Source organism: Lygodium microphyllum, chromosome 23 (assembly GCF_053477565.2).
Source record: "Lygodium microphyllum isolate KBCC chromosome 23, Lygodium_microphyllum_v1.1.10, whole genome shotgun sequence".
Lineage (NCBI taxonomy): Eukaryota > Viridiplantae > Streptophyta > Polypodiopsida > Schizaeales > Lygodiaceae > Lygodium > Lygodium microphyllum.
In genome coordinates, this window is record NC_141157.1 from 7,237,618 (window position 1) to 7,248,995 (window position 11,378).

Here is an 11,378-nt window from a genome sequence, read left to right on the forward strand (position 1 = left end):
GTATGTAGGCTTTGAGCATTGTTTTTGCTTTAGGGTTAAGTATGATGCTTCTTACCATGGAGGGCGTAGCATATATTCATAGATATTTATTAAGTCTTGAGCTTTATAGCCCCATTTGTAGTAACTATTAGTTGCCTACCTTCTTTGGAGCTAAGCCTAAGTCATGACTCATCCCCCATCCACTAAACATGTGTAGTTTCTTTATCCAAAAATGGAGCCACTCTTGTCATGCCTTTTGTGTTATTGCTCTAAGAGTGCATTTAAGTCCAGCTCAAGAACCCAACCTTAAAACAAGCTTCTCTTCATACTTAGGTTGGTTACACACCAAATGACAGATGCCCACTTTGTAAGCTTTAACCAATCAAAACACTTATTTAAGGGTTGGGCATCCGTAGTCCTTTATACACTGGAGAAGACATGGCCTATTGTTTACCTGCTAAACATGTGAACTCTCCCCGCCCACTTTTGGACAGGGAGTCTCCCCTGCCCACTTTGTAAAGTGGTGGACAAAAATGTATTTTTTACATTTGCAACCAATCAAAAAAAGTATAAATTTATTATTTATTATTTTTTTACAAACTATGTCTATTTGGTGTGTAAAAATATGACACTCATGTCCGTGCTGAGCTTCAAAAAGTGCATGCCCACACTCAGGGCAGAGCATGGTCGGCCGTCACTTTGTGTGTAACCAGCCTTATTTCATTTTGCTTTTGTGAATCACTTAAATGCCTTCTGTAAATTACTCTCTCGAAGGTTTTCCATCTCGTCAGAAAGGCGGTCCGGAGCAGGAGAGCAGGAGGAGAAGACGCAGATAGGCAACGCCGAATATCGATCCTCGACTGCGGTGGAGTCACCGTTTCTCCTCTGCTGGTACGTTTCTAGGGCTTCCATTGTCTCAAAGGTTTTCCATCTCGTCAGAAAGGCGGTTGGGAGGAGGAGAGCAGGAGGAGAAGACGCAGATAGGCAACGCCGAATCTCGATCCTCGACTGCGGTGGAGTCACCGTTTCTCCTCTGCAGGCACGTTTCTAGGGCTTCCATTGTTTACAGTTTCAGCCGTTGAGAAATGTTATCTGTGCGAAAAAGGTTCATAACGAAAGAAAGAACGGTTGGTGGTTATTCAGTTTTGTTATCTGTATTCATGAGAAGTTGCTTCTCCACTCGAGTGGATTAAAGGTAAAAACTGCACCGGCAATAATGCAGGATACTGAACATAGTAGAAAGGCAGTTTTTACCTGCATGAGATAGTATTGCGTCCAGCCATACCTCAACGTGAGAAGAAACTTCCATGTGGTAACTCGGAAAATCCAGATAGGCCAAGAAAGGGATGAAGGAAGCTTGGATCTGTCCTCAGGGACTCCCAGCTTAGCAGCTTCTCTGCGTGAACTATGCATTCACCGTGATTTCTTGTCATGGTGAGATCAGATCAGATTGTGTTCTCCACCCTTGAGTAGAGCTTCAGATTGAAATCGAAGCCATGCTGAAGAAAGAAGTGGCCTATTTGCTGATATCAAGCTTGGACAGCTGCGTCAGGTATTAGAAGGCATTTTGCATTCGTAGATGTGATCCTTGAATATAACTCTTTGAACCACGAAGACTAAATTTCACTGGATGCTCAATGTATATGTCCTCGGAGACCAAATTTCACGGGATGCTCAATGTACATGTGCTCTCAATGAATAAAACCTGACTTCAAATCTGTTTGATAAACAGGCCACTAGTGATAGGTATTCAAAGAATAACGGGTGGGTGGAAATCTGCAAAAGCCTCTTTCAAGATTCCTTGGTCTTATGGACCAATGTGATACCAATGACCTTCCTCGCTGGAGGTCGAGGGACTACCTCTGAAATTTGATTATGTTAGAATGGAATCTAGCTTATCTTGTATGGATTGATGCCACTCTCTCATTGCGCCAAATTCTCTATAGTAGAGAGAGCTCCCTATCTTCCACGGTCTTGTGCAAGATGTATCAAAGCAGATTTATGGGCATTGCTCATAAGAGTAGGCTATAGTAGTGGTTGATATACACTTCGGGTTAGAGCAATTAAATTTCTCAAGGTCAACTAAAGCACACTAGGAGACATCAATTTTCCATGGGTATGTGTGTCTGGAGGGGGGGACAAGAAGAGGGTTTCCCTTCATGGCAATACTTGAGTACTCTCTTATGTGCTTTTCTTTTACACTATTTTTTCACAATGCCAATGTAAGTATATAATGAATGTGAATGATGAGGCAATGTTGCATGGACGTAAGATAATAAGCAAAATTCTATTAAAAGAAATCTCCTAGAGCTAGGTATGTAAAGATTGATGTTTTTTTACTTAGCCAAGGTTTTATGAACAGCTCGTCTGAGTATATCATTTACATATGCAAAGAGGGGGGATCCATGCTGATCATTTGTCTATATGTTGATGATGTTTTGCTTACAGGGACACACGCTGATGAGATTTCAGCATTTAAACAAAATTTGCAGTAAACTTTTGAGATGTTAGATTTGGGGTCTTTGCATTATTACTTGGGTATTCAGTTCATACATGATGCTAGAGGTATTGGCTTATCACAGTCAATATACATTGGTAAACTCCTTGAGAGGTTTGGCTTACAGGATTGCAAGCCAGTCTGTATACCAATGGAACCTGGACTGAAGCTGTCATTGCATCATGACTATGATTTGTTTCATATACACACATATGCTCCAACAGTTGGATGCCTTATTTACCTATGTAACACTAGATTGGACTTACAATTTGCAATTTCAGCCCTGAGCAGATATATGCATCAGCTATGCATGTCACATTGACAAGCTGTTAAGTTTGTCTTTTATTACTTGCAAGGTACTAGATCTCTTGGATTGCTTTATGCTAAGGGGGGACCATTGCACTTACATGCTTACAGTGATTTTGATTGGGTTGGTGACTATGATTCACGTCACTCCACTAGTGGCAATTGTTTCTTTTTTGGCTTATTTTACATATCTTAGCTTAGCAAGAAATAATTCACTGTTGCCACATTGTCATGTGAAGCTGAATACAAGGTAGCTTTCTCTAACACAGTTGAATGTGTATGGATTAGATGCTTACTAGCTGATCTGGATGTATTTATACGGAGTCTATTCCCTTTGTTCATTGACAGTCAGAGTGCCATTGGAGTGGCATGGAACCCAATGTTTCATGCACGCACGAAACACATTGAGATACATTATCACTTTGTCAGAGAGAGACTATATGCAGGAGAGATTAGCCTTGCCTTTAAATTTGATCTCCTTTGGTGGTGGATGATCCTTGTATTTTGATCACTCTTCACTCCAGGGGGGTTTGTTGGGTTTCACTTACGTCTACGCTCAAAGAGGAGTGTCGGTGATTTGTAGGATATTGGGGTACTTTTTACTCTCTGTACGATAGCTTTTTCCCCTAGATTTAATTTCTTTTTTCGTATGTGCTTATGTTACACATAACACACTTTCGGATGTGAGCATCCCTTACAAGTCTAAGATTTAAGGGTTGTACTTTGTACTTTCAGATTACACTCTTTCAGTCTATTGCATTGGGTGTCTGCACTCTAAGCTGAGCTTCGATCCTATAGCATTGCTATTTAAACTTTAAACATGTGTTCTATCATCTATAGTTCAAAATAATGAAGTTAATTTTTTTTCGTACAAATATCGTACCGTACCTTATAAAATCTTAAGGTACCATTTAGTACCGTATTTTATCATATCGTACACAAGAGTTGGAGATTCATTACTCATTCAGTGCATAGTGTGTTAGATTTCAAGCATAGCTATAGCCATTAATCACCTTGATATATCCCACCCCAAAGTATCCAAGGCATTGGACAAAGGGTGCATATCAACTGCCTAGTAGTCTACTAAGAATATGGAGATGATGGTTACCTTACATGAGAATTCCAAAGATTCACCCTAGAGAAGACAAGATATTAGACAAAGGGTGCTAGCTGGTTGTCGAGTGGCCTACCAAGACTTGCAAGGGCCAAGGCATTAGGCAAAGGGTACTCGTTAGGTTACCTAATGGCCTACAGGACTTGTACAAGCGGATGGAACCCCGTAAAACCTTTCTGTTTTTTGGGAGAGTTCAAATCATAGCTTTATTTCTATTGAGGAATTTGTGATACAAGGGGAGAATAAAAGGAAAGGTTGGATCCACCACATTAGAAAATGGACAACAATCACTTATAGCAGTCAGAAACGTTTAGAAACCAAACGTCAAAAACGTGTTTCGTAAGTTTCTTTCAAGAGGGGGTAAAATAAGAAACACATGTTCTTTTAATAAGGATTTTTAATAGTTTTGACTGGGAAAGAGGTTCTAAACCTCTATGGAACTCTCTCTTAAACAAAGAATGGCTAAATGAGCTTGAGTAATAATAGAGTCAATTGAGAATAATACATTATACGTTACATATCCATGATCCATTATTGACTTGTCACTTAAGTCAAAGTTAGTCTTTGGACAAGCCATACTATGGTTTAGAACTCAAACATTACGATTCATACATATCATACAAATAAAATTGAAATTAACATGTAAATAGCCTATCTATAATATGGACAGAGTCAAGTTGCAACATCATGATTCTCATTTCAAAACAAACTGACAAAATGTCAATCGAGAATGAATCGTAATATATCATAAATAACTCATAAATGAGACTAAAGCTGTATAATATTCAAATCTCAAGACAAGAAGAGATACTAGATCGACAAAGTCTAATAACTAAACAAAATCACAAAAAAATCAATCTCTCATCCAAAATCTTGAGCCCTCACAAGTCTTTACATGTCATCATCATCATGTTTAACATTGACCAATAGTTTTTGTCAAAAAAACCATGTTTTGAGTTCCAACTCACCAAAAAAAAAATAAAAAAAATCCACGTTTTTTACTCTCAAAAACGTTTCGTACTTTAAGAAACGTTTCATAAGTTTCAAACTCAAAGAAACGCGTTTCTTAGCTGCTATGAATCACTCATACATGTCGATGATGAAGTACAAGGGCGAAGAAGTATGGATAGGTTGTGCTAAGGCATTAAATTAAGTTGGCATAGATAGCTAGGGTACAAGGGTAAAATTTTGGAAGAGAAGTGTGTTAAGTCCTCAACAAGATTCTCTTGTGATGCCTAACAAATGGAATCAAAGTTTAGATGCCCATAATGGGCATGCCAAAGTAGTTCTAGTGCAGAAGAAGAAATGACTGAAAGGGTTTGTGAGCTTGTAAAGCCCCACCCCCCTATGTACCTATCTGTGTAGGTTGAAGCCGAAATTTGGAATATAGAGAACTTGAGTTATAGGATCTTGTCTATTGAGGATAAGTAGGATCGTGCCCACTCCTCAAAGAGGCACCAATGAATTGTTACCAACGGTGACGTTGCCCCCTTTGTCATAGAGTTCCTAGATTTAATCTTGATAGTAAGTCATGTGGGATGAATGGTCACTATCTACAAGCCAAGGATTCTCTGAAGGAGAAGCCAACATGGTGTTTTCCACCTCATGGAGATGGAGAATCACATGCTTTGTAGTTGTGGTTGGTGTAGCCTTCGAGTCATTTGTGCCATCTTTGGCTCTCGGCTGACAATGGGGCTACACTTCTTGCAAGACTTCTCTTTGTGGTGAGCAGTCTTCCCATAGCATGGACACTCGGGATTTCCCTTAGACTTCTCGTCGTCCTCCTCCTCTTGCTCTTTCTTCTGTTTCTTGCCTTACTTTTGCTTTTGTTTGCCACCATCTTGAGACGTTCTAGCTGCAAATGCAAGGCTGTTGGTTTCAGCTCGGCTGGTATTGGTCTCCTTATGGTGTGCAACGTGCTGTAAAATCACGGGCATGAGCTCCTCCCATGTGATGGTGTCTCAAACTCTAGAGGTAAGGAGGTTGGCATAGAAAACAACATATTTGGGTGACAAATGATGTGATAAGAGTGTCACATACATGTCTTTAGACAATAACTTGCCAAGGGATGCTCTCCATCTTGTTGATATGGTTCTTCATAGTTGGCTTGTCAACTACAGATAGCTAACACAACCTCATCTTGAGGGTCATGTGATCTGCAAAGATTTGAACTCGGGAAAGGGATGCCAACTGAGTCCACACCTCTGCTGCTGAGTAAATTTTTTTGATGTACAAGGATTTAGTCATGGCAGCTCATGAAGACAAAGGAACGGGCTTGAGAATTGAGCCTATCCCAAAGGGTTGCTTGATCAATAGTAGAACTGGGGTGGTGACGAAGTCCTATAGGTCGAATGTATCTAGAATGCACTCCACTTTGCATGACCTAAGGAAATAATTTGAACCATCCAAATGCTCTTTCTTGGGGAGAGTAGGAAGCACATGCACTTGCACAAATAGTGCCATGATAGCTAGGCAAGGTCCATAAGAGGGTCCGCGGTTAGAAACATGAAGGGCAGGGGGTTGGTGATGGTACCTGATTATGGTTCAAGATCTTTGATCTTTGTTGGATTTGTGATCTCCCTCAGATCGGCGATCTCTTTCATCTATAATCTCCTTGGTCTTCACGATGATCCTTGTGATCTTTTGGACTGTGACAGTCATCCCATGTGATCATCATCCTTGCAATCTTCTCAACCGTGACAGTCATTCCATGTGATCATCATCCTAATGTTCCAGTTGATATTCATGATCTGGCTTCTTTGGACCTCACGATCATCATCTATGCTGTCTTGCCATTTGTGCTGGGTCATTTGTTCTTCAAGAAAATCTGCACAACATGCAAATATACACAAGAAGAGTGCTCCGTTTTGATGTGGGACTGGTCCAGAATGTGAGTGACTGCAATGAAGGTGGCCGTTTAGGTGGCTCCAATTGTAGACCCATCATCGGAGCTGAGGCAGTCCAATCTGTTATTTTGAACGCTGTGTTTTGATTCTCTCTGCTTCGTGGCTGTGAAGTAGAAAGTCTGCAACAAACTCAGCAAACGTGTGTTGTCTCCTCTTCAGGGCAGTTGCAGTTCTTCTCGTTTGGTGATGATACCATGTGAGAGTGTGAACAGTTCTGCAAAAGAATGGTGGATACAAGGCTGGCCTAATCGGCCCCTACATGCAGCTGGTATGTCAGTGAGGGTGCCAGAATGGGCAGACGATAAGTATACAGCACACTGGACAGCATTGGCGAAAGCTGTCTAAGTGTGCAGGCTGGAGGGTGAGCAGATATAAATATCTGGAAAGAGCTGATCTGGTGACCAGCTGCCAAATAGGGCAGGCTATCTGGCTGATGAGCAATAAATGCTGCCCCCCCTGCAGTAAATGCTGCTGACCAGCCTACCACATGGACCATGGCCAAACTGAAATGCACTCAACAATGTGAACACAGCTGGAAACTGACTGACTAGGCTGGAAACTGAAATGCAAATGCACAAATGACTGTCATAGCTCCTCCGTTCCCATCAGACTTTGAGGGAGCTCACAACAAGGAGACGAACAGCATGAAATACATGAATGCTAACATCTTTTCGCTTTTTGGTATATGGATACTTATGGATGCATCACTTCTATTTTACAAATGCAAAAAATTCCAAGTCAACTTGAGAGTGAATTGCTTTGCGAACATGATTAGCAGTTGGTTGGTTAATTGGAGTCCTAAAAATATGAAGATACTTTTTTGCGCTGCCATTGTTTGCTCTATCAGAAGCACTATAATTATCTTTTTTTAATTACACTGCTTGATGTACTGGCCTTACCTGAGGGCAACAGGATATTTCTGGTAGGGCATTGAGCTCACTCCTCTTAATCCTTATTTTTGCAACAGACTTGGTGACAATGGATGTAAAACTGACTGTGGCCTTGAGGGCAGCTGCAGCGGGGGCTGTGGCAGCCTTTGCCAAAGTAGCAGCTTTAATAAAAGCCACTGGTGGTGCAAAATTGGGTGCTGCAACTGCAGCTATGAGTGCAGCTACAGGTGCTGCTTTTGTTGGCTCTAAAAAGGAAAACACATGAGGCCTCAAGACAGTGAAAGCCAACAACTGACACAAAATGTAGAATGTAAAATCTGTGTCTGAGCAGCATGGTTCAGCTCCTTCAACCTTGGATGTGGCAGACTCTCTTGTTGGTATTATACTGGTTCACAATTTTTTATATTCACTTTTTTGCAAAAGAGATCTCCTTATATTTCTTCAGCCGAAAACAGAACCTGCTAGGCAGAATTGTGTTGCGAGCATTATGAGACAGGCTCAAAAAGAAAAATTACATACAACACAACATGTTACACAACTTACTGTTGAGTCTATTAGTAGCTTGATGACATTGCTTATGGCGGTTTGTAGTTAAAAGCTAAGCAATTGATTAGCTTGTGACATCATGGTACATGAACCTTGTGCATTTGCTTAAATTTGTGTTGATGTTCTTCTGTATAATTCAGCTTTTGCAGTTAGTAAGTTATCATGCGCAACAATTATTGACATTCAAAATCTTAAAGCACTTCATCTTAAGGTGGAGTTTCTGGTTTTCCATGCAACTTGCTTGCTTGTAAGGCATGTATGAAGGTTTTCTACCACAGGTGACCTAGGGTGGAGGAATGAATACTAACTAGGTTTCTTCAGTCAACAATAATCAACGAATCCAAGATTGAGAGGTGATTAATATTTTCCTGATCAATTTGGAATCATTATGGACAAGGTGTTTGTTACACATTGAATTTAGGGAGTGCACATGTTTATGGTTTGATTGAGACATGTTTGCTCGTAGGCAACTAAATTTGCAAATGTGATGAAGCTTTTCAATGTGAAGTTGCATATATTACAGCTGGTGCATGATCCATTTCTGTAGACAACTCTTGCAATTGATTTCTTTTTTGAGGTGGCAGCTCGAGGAAAATCGGGCCTGCTAAAGTTACTGTAGGTCATCTGTGAGATGTCAAGGGTTAGATTTTGACTGATAGATGTTTGGATCTTGGGCAGCATTATATCCAAGGGGAGCAGATATGCGTTATGAGTGAAGTGATTCATGCATGAGTTGAGTTTGTGGGTAACAAGCCTCCTGTGAAAGCAAGAATGACTATTAACACTAAGAGTTGCATGTCTTGGACTTTGAGAGGGTTGGAAATGAATGTGGATCGACAGAAAACATGGTCGACATCCATATCATGCCTGCTAAGGTAGTGTTGGTCCTATCATATTGGGTAGGCCTTAGCTTTTATTTGGAATGGGATCTAGACAAGATAGATTGATGCGCATGAAATTTCACAGATCAAAGAGTGGCTTTGTGGGGAGCCTGTTGCGTGTCAAAGTTTAGTATATGGTAGCAACAGTTTGTAGTGGTATTTAGTAGTTAAATACACGGTCAAAACGTATGGTATTTTGCATTGGTCGAAAGTTTGCTGAAAGATGCCTACTTTTTGCCAAATGTGAAGTGGCAATACATGCTACCAATGCACACAGTGTTCCATTGAAGCTACAGGAAGTTACCGTATTGGAAGTTTTGACTTTTGCAAAGAAGAAACTGTAGGGAATCGTGTTGTGTATAGGATGGCTCTTCTTTGGTAAATAAGATTTCAAGCCTCTTATTACATCCATGTTGCCTTGCCAAGCTTGTATGGTTGAGTTTCGTATAAGAGGTAAAGTGCATTGGAGTGAAAAGACCAATTAACTAAGCCCTCTTTGCAAGATTGCATATATTGTTGTTGTCTTGGAAAGTGCAAGCCCGTGCTTCTCTTGTTCTCTAATGGGTGTGTTGCCTTTTTTAAGTGCGGGTTGTGGGTGTTTTTTTTTTGGTAGTTCATTGTATGGCCTAACGTACCTGCATTTGTAGTTGATTGTGCATACTAACAAAAAAAGGCCCAACATATTTGTATGGAGCCCTAGAAACATATATCCTTTATAGACATAGAATGTAGGCATATGCATTATCAACATAACGTTATAGTGTATATGCTTGTGGCTTCCTATCCTCACCCATTGAGCTTCTTGCACTAGTTGCATATCTTGACCAACTACAATGATGTACTTCGCATGGATGAAAATGAGTTGTACACTCACACTTGTACAATTGCATCATTTCCATTTTGATTGAGGCAGCCTTGATGTCTTTTAATGAAAGAAATAAAACTATCCAAGGCTATTCTCTTGGATCTCTTGAAAAATAATATTGCTCATACCATTTGGTTGCCATCTGGTTGCTCTCCTTTGCATGTTTATTTGTGAAAAATAGGACTATAATTAGATCATCTTTATAATTGTTTTCTCCAAGAAAGTTGATATGGGTGGTTGACTTTTTCTTGTTATGTAGAGGACAAAGACTCTTAATTGGATCTAGTTGACTACATGGATAACAAATGGGTTGCATTCTTTACATAGTTGGACTTAAAAAAATACAAGAGGTTTTGAATTGGAACTAGAAGCTCCTTGCCATGAGTTAGCCCTTATATTATGAGGCCAAGGCAATGTTTTTTACATTTACAATTGAACATGTAATTAGAATTATAGTCATTGCTAATGTGGTCTTGAATCATTGTTATCCTCTTTATTTGTATCATGACCTAAAAAAAAAAATGGCCAGGTAAATGTAACAACTGCTTTTGATCCTTTGTGTAAAAGTGTTAAAAGCTAAATAAATTTGTCATACACAAAGCAAGTCTATGTTCCTAAATTAGAGGATTGTATTAAATTAATCAATTAGATCAAATGATCAAGGTGATTAAGTTTGAATGTGTAAGTTTGACAAGAATGTCAATATCCTACTTTATAAAAGCTTTGATATATTTGAAACTAAGCCAAAATGTGAAGTACAAAGTATTAGCATTTTTAATTGTATCCAAGAAAGTTAGCATTGCAATATGTCTAAAAGTGAGCCTCAAAAAGTTAAAATAGTGCTCAAAAGTTGGTTAGAAAGTAAAATTTTGCATAGAGTTACAAAATTGAACTCTTTATTGGTCTTCTTGGATATCTAAGAGAAGTTTTCTATTTTTGTATTTTAATAAATTTTTTGTATCCTTGATATTGCATTGAACTAAACAAGGCACGTCTAAATGATAACTACTTTGTAGTGCATGCATCCTAGGCCCTTGACAATTCACAATGCTTCTTGCTTTTCCAAAGAGGCAATATTCCTTATGTTCCATCTAACAGGATAGCCTCGAAGACATATTGATAATGCCTTTATTACAAAAAGCAGTGAAAAAAATCAATGTTTGATACGCTAGATAGCTTAAATTTGTTCCAAAATGCTAAAAAATGATTAAGAAAATGCTAGATGGGTTGCCCAAGAGGTCTTCAATGCTATGGTGTGTGAATGGGTAGGAGAATACTGTTGACAAGTCAGATAGCTTAGTTTTGTTCTAAAATTTCAAAAAGTAATTAAAAAAAATGCTAGATGAGCTACCCAAGAGGCCTTGGATGCTACAATGCATAAATGGGTATGATGA

General features: G+C 39.4%; 1 protein-coding gene across 4 annotated transcripts; it reads left to right on the forward strand.

Moving 5' to 3' along the window:
* The first annotated feature begins 650 nt into the window (after positions 1-650).
* On the forward strand, positions 651-8,373 carry LOC148015845 (uncharacterized). 4 transcript variants are annotated; one of them, XR_015688069.1, is made up of 3 exons: positions 651-1,106; positions 1,202-1,531; positions 7,770-8,373. XR_015688069.1 is itself a non-coding variant. In XM_087664077.1 (3 exons), the coding sequence occupies exon 3, from the start codon at positions 7,781-7,783 to the stop codon at positions 7,955-7,957; it is 177 nt and encodes a 58-aa protein (XP_087520203.1). In that variant the 5' UTR covers positions 681-1,018; positions 1,202-1,531; positions 7,770-7,780; the 3' UTR covers positions 7,958-8,373. The 4 variants fall into 4 exon arrangements, 3 of the variants coding, with proteins under 3 accessions (XP_087520203.1, XP_087520204.1, XP_087520202.1); XM_087664077.1 differs by having other exon boundaries at positions 681-1,018; XM_087664078.1 differs by lacking the exon at positions 1,202-1,531 and having other exon boundaries at positions 682-870.
* Positions 8,374-11,378: the final 3,005 nt, after the last annotated feature.

Coding starts and splice junctions, on each gene's coding strand:
- LOC148015845 (XM_087664077.1), top strand. CDS start 7,781: ATGGATGTAAAACTGACTGTGGCCTTGAGGGCAGCTGCAGCGGGGGCT.